The following is a 10,338-nucleotide window of genomic DNA, read 5'->3' as shown; positions in this document are numbered from 1 at the left end:
ATATTTTATTTTTTAAATATTTTTTTATGAATATCTAACATTGTTTTACTTTTTATACAAAAGTACTATTTTAGTATTTGCTATTGGTTACAAATTACTCTCACAAAATCTACCATACTTTTTCTCACAAAATCTAGCCATTACATTGGAGGTTTGGGGTGACTACTGTGTGGGAGGCATAACAACTACTGTTGTATAGCGAAACGGTCTCATTTCGATAATTTGAACCGTTCACATTTTGGAATATAGTAAATAGAACATGCCTACAAAAAATCAAGTTAATCGGATTTCGTTTACCCATTCATCCACTCATATTTATATCTACAAAAAAAAATAAGAATTATGATTTAAAGTATTAAAATGAATACAAATGTGAATGGCTGAATGGGTAAACGATATCCAATTAACTTGATTTTTTGAATTCATGTTCTACTTGATGTATTCCAAAATGAGAACGGTTCGAATTATCGAAATGGACCTCGAAATTGGCCCATTTCGCTACACAGAAAAATATACATTTTGAAATTGGCCCTTATATTGGAGTGTTACAATTTGAAATTATACATTTGCTCAACACTTAATAAGGACTTTTTGTATTCCTTTTGAAATGTTTGAAAATCCCACATCTTTTTGAAATGTTTGAAAATTTTCATATTTCAAGTCTTTTGTACTCATTTTGAAATGTTTTTCAAATAAAAAGATTCTCATATAAAATTTTATTTCAAATTTGATTCTCATACACTGTATACCTTAAAAAAAAATAAAAAAATAAAAAAAAGAAGAAGAAGAAGAAGGAAACATAATAGAAATAACCTTAAATTTAATTTTCAAATATTATATTAAATCTACCTTTCCAAAATTGATGGGATCAATTGGTCTATAAGAAAACCCGTGGGACTAAATAGATCACCATTCCTCAAAATGAGATTTATAGGTAAATTTTTCTAAAAAAAAATAACTCATACCAATGTAAATATTTACACTGCAACGTGAAAACATAAAACAAAATTGTAAAAAGTAAAAATTGACTATTTCAATTGTTTAATGGTAACAAAAATGATTGCTCAACTAACAAGCATAGTAGCAAAAACAACAAACAAACAATTAACTTTCGATAAAACAAAACTTATACCAAAATACAATGTGAATATTCACAATTTACAATTAATATACAACTAGTTTTTTAAAAAATAAACTCATACCAACATGAATATTCACACCGCAACGTGAAAATATAAAATAAAATTGAAAAAAAGTAAAAATCGAATATTTCGATTGTTCAATGATAACAAAAATAATTGTTCAACTAACAAGTGTAGTAAAAAAAAATAATAAAATACAACTAACTTTCGAAAAAAAAATTTAAAAAAAAAACTCATATCAAAATACAATGTGAATATTCACAATTTACAATTAACATACAACTAACCTTAGAAAAACTAAATTAATACCAATGTGAACATTCAAACTGCAACATGAAACAAAATTGAAAGAAAAAAAAATGACTATTTTAATTGTTTAATGGTAACAAAAAATGATTGTTCAAACAACAAGTATAGTAACAAATAACCAATGATATGTGAACATTCACATCTTGCAAAATATATAATTATGTCCATATTTATATTCCAACACTTATTTATCAGACTTTCAAACAATGTGAAACGTAAACATTCACATTGATTGATAAAAAAAAAATATAGAAACAATGGCAACAATAGAATTATAAATCAAAAAAAAAAAAAAAAAAATCAATCACTCTAAAAACAAACAAATATCACCCACGTCTTTATTTTTATCATTATCATTATCATTAACAATCTATGTAATTTTACCATTCCAACAATCCAAATTAAACCAATCTCACTTTTGAAGAATATGTTTATAACAAAATTGACTAGATATTAACAGAGTTTTGACTTACAATAATGGAGAAACATAGAGTTTCAAATATAGAGCAACAATGAATGAACACAAAACTTTGAACACAAAGCGACAATGGAGGAACACAAAGCTTCACTGCAACAATGAAAGAACATAATATTATTTCACCACCATGTATAAACTAGAGTTTCAAAACTCTACCAAATAAAGAGTTTTGAAACCCTAACACAATGAAACAATACCACAAATGTTGAATGAAACTGATCAAAAAGAAAAACTTGAATAATGGTAACTATCAAAATAGAGGTAGCAACAAAAAGGAAATGTGTTTATCATTTTTCTATGTAATACATATCAACAATAGACATAAAGGGTATAATAGTCCAACAAACAATATAAATAAATAAAAAAAGGACCTCATGGAATAAAAGTATAAATACATAGGACTAACTAGGTTATAATTTTTCTTGGTAGACTTATTGAGTTAGAACACCTCTAAAATGAGATTTATCAATAAAAAACCCTACAAATAATTGAATACAGATATTTTCATACTTAATTCCGTTATCAACTAGAAATTTGATATTAATTCATCTAAAAATATTTGTATTCAAATTTTCTAATTCATATGAATAAGGGAATCATCCACACATTATAGAATATGAGTTGCAAGTATGAGTTAAATAGTTGTAAATTTATCAATTCAGTACCTAATAAACTTGTAATAATTTTTATACATAAAAAAAGTTAATTTATAATAGAAGTCTCCAAACATATAAATTTATTTTCTATTGTGTTTTTAATATATTTTCAATATGATTTGGATATGTCATGTTAACAATTTTTCTTTATTTTTTTCAAAACTAATATAATTATGTATTTTCATTTTTCTTAATTACTAATAACCAATACTATAAAGGCGATTTTATACTTTAAAACAGAAGAAGAATAAAAATTTTAGTTATAGTCAAAATAGAAAAAAACTATTTTTTGTAAAACAAAACTTAATTATAACATGAATGAAGAAATAATAATTGAAAGTGTATGTTTTTTTTTTTTTTTTTTTGAAATTCTAAACTACTATAATTAAAAAAGGTTCCATCTACAACTTTCCAAAGTGAAGATTCTCCATGTTTTTTTTAGAATTTCTTAAGTAAATTTTTTCTAGTTACCATAACAAAAAGGACTACAATAAATTACATTTTTGGCAATTAAATTTTTTAGTCGTCAAAAGTCATTTTTTAGTCGCCATAGATTTTTACCGACTAAAATTCTTGATCGCCCGTTTGGTCGTTGATTGATTGTCGTCAAAAGAATTAGCGACTAATTTTTTTTTAGTCGCTAAAGTCACGATACTACTTTTAGATACTAATTTTTTAGACTCGAAAAACTTTCTTTTCTTTTTTTTCGCTATTAGTCACCAATAAATTCCCTTTTTATTTTAATGCTACTAAATGTTTAGTCGCGAAAAGCTCCATTTATTATTATTTTTTTTAAATGCCCAAATTGAATACTTTTCATTAATTTCTAAATTATATGCATTCCATCATCAATGCAACCTGTAATCTGTACAAATACAAAATAATACATCTAATACATCTGTTAATTATAATCTAAATCCATTATCAATAATACCCATTTCATTATCAACTATCTAAAAACTTTAACTTGTAACATCTTATTCCAAGTATCATATAAATCCATTTCAACCAAGTGTAATGCATCTAAATTAAATATTACATACAAAAACACTGTATTCCCAAAACACATAATTGTACAAAAATAGATGTCTTCCATATACAGAACAAATGCTCGTCGTACACAAAAATAAATATCCACAATAGCCCACGCAAAAGCAATCTATAAAAAAAAAAAAAAAACAAAAACAAAAACAAAAACCATTAGCACTCATTCAATAAAATTGACATTTCAAATTATAACAATTATAAAATTAATAATTATGATATATTATACTATAACAATTTAGTAGCGGACAGTTATAACAATTAATAAATTACGACAACATTGGAGTAATTTAATAATTATTAGAATGTTATCTGTGGGATTCACAATGAAAATCAAGCAACTGGAATATTTACGATATAGTTCTCCATTGAATTGAAAGAGCTCATTCTCCACTGAAATGAAAGAGTACATAGATATATATACACACACAAACATGTATTCAAAAGATAGAATATAAGTTGTAAATTAACCTGAGTAAGGTCACCAGTGGCTTAGTCACAGAAAAGCAAATAACCATTTGGCTGGAGAAAGAAAAGTTGAAATCCCATTAAGAGATCATAATAGTAATACCAATAACGGATTTTCAAAATTTTATAGTGGCATTTACTAATCGTTACCTTAAGAACTTTTTTGATATTCGGCAACACCAGTGGCATCTTCTCAGGGGACACAGCAGACAACACGAATATCTGCTTAAAAAGTCAACTAGGTAACAACAAACATTACAGGAAAAGCAAGTAAACTCAAGATCTTAAGCAAATGCTAAATGAAGCACTCCTACAAGAGAAAAGCACTTAGCATCAATAAGTTGAACAAAATGAGGATGTTGTTACAGCTTACATGTCATACGCTCATTCTTAGTCTTATGTTTATATAAATAGATATCTCCAACTTCAAAATTATCTACACACAGCTTATCCTCATCACCACTATCATTTACTACATTCAGAAATGGAGGGAACAGTTACAGACTCTGCTAGTATTGCTTCTTTAGCAGATTACATCAAAAATAAATTCGGAAAGCTCAACAGATTGGTAAGATTGGAAACAAACTAAATTGATTGAAACTAATTTGATCTATAGCTATCTAATGGGTAATTGTTCACTAACATGTATGGATGTAAATTCTTGGCAGGTGAACAATGCAGGGGTCAGCGCAGTCATAATGGATGCAGAGTCTTTTACTAGTTTAAAGCTTAAGTCTGGAGAGGCAAGTCTTTTACCAGATTCTGAGTTTCAACAAAAAATGTATGCTTATGGCATACATCAAGGATTTTAATCTTCTAAAAATGATATAGATTGTAGGTGAGAAGGCTGAAATGGTGAAAAAAGTTATAAAACAAACCTATGAAACAGCAGAAGGGTGTCTAAAGGTAAAAAAACTTTCCCTCAAAGGCTGGTTAAACTGTGCTATAAATTTAGCCTGTGACATACAACTAAATATTTTTATGCAGAATGTTACAAATGAATGGGCAAGAGAGGTACTAAGTGATGTTGATGGACTCACAGAATAGAAAGTAGATGAGGTAGTGAGTCGGTATTTACAGGATGCTAAAGAGGATTTGTTAAAGGCTGGTCTATTCTCTCTGCTTATGTTGTCTCCAAAGTAGCTCTTAATGCCTACGCGAGGTTTTTAGCTAAAAAATTCCCAAATTTTGGCATAAATTCAGTTACTCCTGCCTTTTGTAAAACAAACATGAGCTTTAATAATGGACACTACACGGCTGAACAAGGTGCAAAAGGTCCTGTAAAGCTGGCTTTGACGGTTGGTGATGGGCCTTCTGGCCTGTTTGTCTTTAAGACGGAAGAAACGACCTTTTAGTATCTGCTAAGTGTTGAAATTGCCTATGAACCCAACTGGGATTAGCTGTACTTTGATGAGATGCATGTATCATCAACCTTCTAAGAATAAACAGTCCCCAAATTTCTGATTTTTACAACGAACTCGAATTACAAGCATGTGTTGTATTTTGAAGAGAAAAAAAAAATGCACCATTTTGAGGTATTGAAATAATAACAATTCCCTTTGAAGCATGTGATAGATACAACATTCTTTCTTGCATTCTCTAACAACTACTTACAGAAAATCTTCAATGGTTTCAAGCCATCTGTGGTCAATTTTTTTAAAGATTTCGCAATCTGACAACTAATGTTTCACTCAAATAACCCATGAGTGGCACGTAATTAATGGCACCAACAGTAAAAAATTTGGAATACAAGAAATGATATGTTCACTCTGTTAATTTTTTAAAAATGATTTACTGAGTCCAAAATTGAGGCAATATGTTGACATAAAATATTTTTGAACCTAATATCTTTATACTAGAAGATTAGTAATTGGAATACAATAGTTGATAAAAACTCATCCAAAAGGGCATCTCAAAAAAAAAAAAAAAAAACTCGTGAAAAATTGAAGCTATACAAGATATTTTTGTGCTTTTGTTATCACCAAGCAAATTCCCAGAAATTTCTACTTGATTGCTTTTGCATTTCTATTTTAGCCATCTTATAAAGATCAATTCTTCACCAAAACTTCAAATGTCTCAACTACTACAAGAATATAGCTTTTCAAGACTAGTCTAGCAAACCATATCCTTTAGTGATCTTATTGACATTTCTTTCTATTTAGAATCCGCAAGCTAGTAAGTGGTTGAAATTAAAATGACTAAAACTCCTATCAAGTTCAGACAACATAAGAGTAGTAGACCTCCAACATGCAATGCCAAGCTAATACGCATTCATCTCTCAACTGCAAACTTAGATTTGCATAGTTATTCCCAATGATTATATGTTTCTTTACTTGGAGGTGTCTTCAACAATGATAGACAAGTTCCTAACTTCCAATAGAACATTTTAATTATACGTTCAGAACTTTTGATTAGCATTCAAGTGAGGCTCTTAAAAGTCAAAATCCATTTTTAGAAGGGTGAAAAGAAGATTGCATACCAGCCTCATGGGATGACACAAGACAAAAAATTTATGTGAGTAGCAGCAGGGTGACATTCATAAAGTTAAAAGTAAGGCCTTACAAGGTAGTCAATAGGATGCAAAAAATTTTGCACCTCTTGTTTCTTTGTGGGAACCAAAGGGTCAAGAAATATGTGGTGTGTGACATGAATTTATTGCGGAAGTTGGAAGATAGCATTTCTTGTATACAAGGTTTAAGAAAATTACAAACACTGGTGAAGGGCATCCGAACATGCAGATTATGCATACAGAAATTTTCATCACTTATCTCATACTCATACTATAATGAAAGAAATAAAAACACGAGAGTATAGTATTTTTGGTTATTCAAACATATACTGAATAAGTGTAGAGATCCTTTTATTAATGACATGTACTTACAGCAGATATAAGGCTTGTTGCTGCCATCATCGATCTTTTGCCAGACTGTCATCCCTACAACATCAGAAAGTAAAACACCCTAGCCATTGAATAAGCTGGTTTTGCTTTAATGAAAACTAAATAGCCAAGAAATTGCAAGGTGCATATCTACTGCAGTCAATCTGCATTACCCACAGCTAACAGGGGAGTATGTTTATGTAAAACCAATCAGGTTGGTTTTCATATCACTGAAATTTCCATTTTCTTTCTTTTTTGTTTGGTTGATGGGTCAACTATATTAAGAGATTCCATAGCAATATATATCAAGCACTCTAATTAGAGATTCATACACTAATATTTACATCAATACATTCATATATACCTGATCAATGCCAGATTCGGAAGCTGATAGATGAATCTTTCGAGCCTGATCGAACAGAGCAGGGAGAGACATCTCTTCTATCTTCAATTCGCCCATTGGTGATGTAATCGAAATGGAAAACCCTAGAAATTGCAAGGGTCATCCGTCGATCCAAACCCTAGGCGCAGACTCAAATCGTAAAATAAGAAGAAATGAAGGAAGATAGAAACAGACAGAAAAACTTCTGAGAAAGAATACCTTGAACTCGATCGAAACCCTAAGTGTAGATTCAAACCCGAAAACAAGAAGAAACAGAAAAAGAAACTTGAGAGAGAGAGCGTACCTTCAATCGAATTCGAAAGAATTGTGATTGAGAGATTGAGAAAAACGTGAAGGAGAAAGAAAACGAGATTCAGAGATTCAGACCGAGAGAGAGAGAGAGAGAGAGCGACAACCCGTGAGAAAGAGACAACAACCAGTGCTTGTGAAGGGCTCGGGCAAATATAAGGAAAGGGAGAAAATAAATAAAAGAAAATAACAAACGACGACTTAAATGTTTTTTAAGTAGCCAAAACCTTAACAATTGGCGACTAAATATTTGTTTAGTCGCTAAAAATAGTAATTTGGTGACTAAATATTTTGGTCACTGTGTGGATGATTTTCTGACCACATTGCCCGCTTAGTAACCAGCTGGAGAGCACTGGCAGAATAGATGGCACTGGCAGAATAGATGGCACCTGACTGACCTGTAACAGAAATATAAGAATCCCGCGGTGGTTTCGACCACCCGGGGGCACTCCGACGATCAAGTCAGTATATCTCTCAAAGATAAATCAAGTATTAAACTCACAAACTTGAGTATCAAAAACATACCTTAGACCCATGGGAGTGCCTCTCTTTTATAGCTAATACAATCCTAGTCCCAATAGGAGCCTGGCCCTAATGGACTTAGGATTACTGCTAATCTGGAACTCCTAGTGGGATTAGGATAAACTCTCTAAGAGTCTTATCTTTACCCAAACTGAAGTCTTCTCTCAATCTAGGACTCTTGTCCATATCCAAGTTGAGTTCCCTCTTCATTCTAGGACTCTTGTCCTTTATCCACTTATCTCGGATTTCGAAGATAACCTCGGCCTTGCCGAGATCACCTCGGCGTCACGACCAGGACACGTGGCACCTCGGCTGACACGTCGGCGTCACCTTGCCACGTGTTGGTACTCAGAAAATATATCCCCACAACTGCCCCCTAGGTTCTATTACCTCGGCATTCTGAGGTGATGGAACCTACACTGTTCGTTCATCTGTGCCCTTCTGTTCGAGATCAAACTTGCCGTCTTCAAAGTTCCCTGGACTTTACTGTCTACTGGTGTCAAGAATCAAGTTTCATGTTTTCCAAACTGCTTGAAATCGTACCTCCTAGCCGAGGTTCTGGTTCCATTAATTCATAAACTCCAAGAGCTTCGCAACTGTTCCACTCACACTCTCTGGTGAGTTCCCGATTTCCAGTCATCTATTTGACTCCAACGATTTTCATATCGGCGTTTATTTCACTTTGTAGGTTCATAAACTCTTTACTTGCTATTAAGCTCAATCTTTCATAACTCTTCTGATTTACTTTGAATCTATTTATTTGCCCTCTGTTGTCTTCTATTTTTGTCTGTTTTCAAGTCTTGAATTGTTTGAATGCCTGGCACTGTTCTTGTCATATCCGCTTTCTGTTGCTAGCATCATGTCTGGGTCATTACTTTCTTGTTCTTCACATACTTACTTAGTGCCTGTGCACTTGGCTTTATTCTTGAACTTTGTCGTCTTGTTGACTATTTTTCTCTTTTTTTCATTTAATCCTCTGGCTTTTTTTTTTTTTTTCCTTTCTAGCTCTTTTGCTTAAATCCGTCATTGTTCCAAGCTTTCAAGCTCTGCAATTGTTTTCGTTCCTCTCCTCCGGTGAAGCTTACGTTATTCTGTCATTTTCGCATCCGTCGTCAGACTTCGGCAATTCTCATTCCGGCTTCCCTCTTTCTAGTAAGCCACTTTTCCTCCTGATTTTATTTCTTGTTGCTTTCCAAGAAGCTCTGCTTCATTGTTAATCACCATTGCTGTTTTACCCGTTGTTTCCATATCATCTTCTTGAATATACACTGTTCACACATCTATTGATTTCTGCCATTGTTCTTGCCTTGACATACTTGTGCAATCTTTTTGTCTTGATTTCCTGATAGCTTCATCACCATTCTTGATTACGGATTACATTTTTGTTTTTATTTTCTGTGTCTTTTTCCAGATTCTTGCTTTCAATCTTTGCCTTCAAACTCCGAGGTGCCAATCGCCGAGAAGAGCCTTGATCAAACTCTTCAGGAGATTGAGGCTGAGCTCGAGGACGAGAAGGCTGCTGAGAAGTCTTCCCAACTGTCTTTTATATCTTGCCATTGATGCCGAGTAGTTTTGTTTTCAATTCTCTTTCTTCTTCTTCGGCTAAGCTGAGCCGAGAAGAAAGAAGCGCTCTTCGTCACCCTCCTGGACGAGGATTTTCTTCAGTGTCTCTTCACTCTTTTCGGTTTGCTCCTTGTCGACATCATCTAGGACCTCCATGTCCTCGTCTTCAATCTCTGCCTTCCCTGGTTCCCGAATGTTTGCAGGTAGTTTTCATTGCTGCCATGGAGTAATTCTTTGCCTGCAGTTGGTCTCCTCTGACTTCTTCAATCCCATGTTCTGTGGGGAACCGCAATAGTTGATGCAACGTTGAGGGAACTGCCCCCATTGCATGCAACTATGGCCTTCCCAAGATGATGTTGTAAGGTGAAGGCGTGTCAATCACGACGAATTCTGGTTTGATCTTCTTCTAACTGCTCTTGCCTGATTCTATACTTAGAATATTTTGTATGCCTTTCATACTTTGCCTCCTTTGTGCAATCTTCTTGGGGTTACATACCTCAGGTATAATAGCTACAAAACTTTTACTTCAGCAAGATACTGACCTGCAAACTTTTCATAAATTCTAACAAGTGTGAAACATATACTAC

General features: G+C 32.5%; 1 protein-coding gene across 1 annotated transcript; it reads right to left on the bottom strand.

The window, feature by feature from the left end:
- Positions 1-1,867: 1,867 nt before the first annotated feature.
- Positions 1,868-7,807, bottom strand: LOC114264497 (uncharacterized). Its single transcript, XM_082921472.1, has 6 exons — positions 7,662-7,807; positions 7,340-7,461; positions 6,979-7,057; positions 4,248-4,335; positions 4,101-4,151; positions 1,868-2,019 (listed from the first exon to the last, which is right to left on the bottom strand). The coding sequence occupies exons 2-6, from the start codon at positions 7,433-7,435 to the stop codon at positions 1,947-1,949; spliced, it is 387 nt and encodes a 128-aa protein (XP_082777598.1). The 5' UTR covers positions 7,436-7,461; positions 7,662-7,807; the 3' UTR covers positions 1,868-1,946.
- Positions 7,808-10,338: the final 2,531 nt, after the last annotated feature.

This window comes from Camellia sinensis, chromosome 3, assembly GCF_055761805.1.
Source record: "Camellia sinensis isolate YWXY chromosome 3, ASM5576180v1, whole genome shotgun sequence".
Lineage (NCBI taxonomy): Eukaryota > Viridiplantae > Streptophyta > Magnoliopsida > Ericales > Theaceae > Camellia > Camellia sinensis.
Note: the sequence above shows the minus strand (reverse complement) of the source record. Positions and strands in the feature narration are given on the sequence as shown.

Excerpts from the sequence above, each read along its gene's own strand:
- LOC114264497 (XM_082921472.1), bottom strand. The coding sequence starts at position 7,435 with ATGGGCGAATTGAAGATAGAAGAGATGTCTCTCCCTGCTCTGTTCGAT. Across the intron at positions 7,058-7,339 it reads CCGAATCTGGCATTGATCAG|GGTGTTTTACTTTCTGATGT; the intron begins GTATATATGAAT and ends TTCAATGGCTAG. Across the intron at positions 2,020-4,100 it reads CCACTGGTGACCTTACTCAG|TGAAGCTTTGTGTTCCTCCA; the intron begins GTTAATTTACAA and ends TCATTGTTGCAG.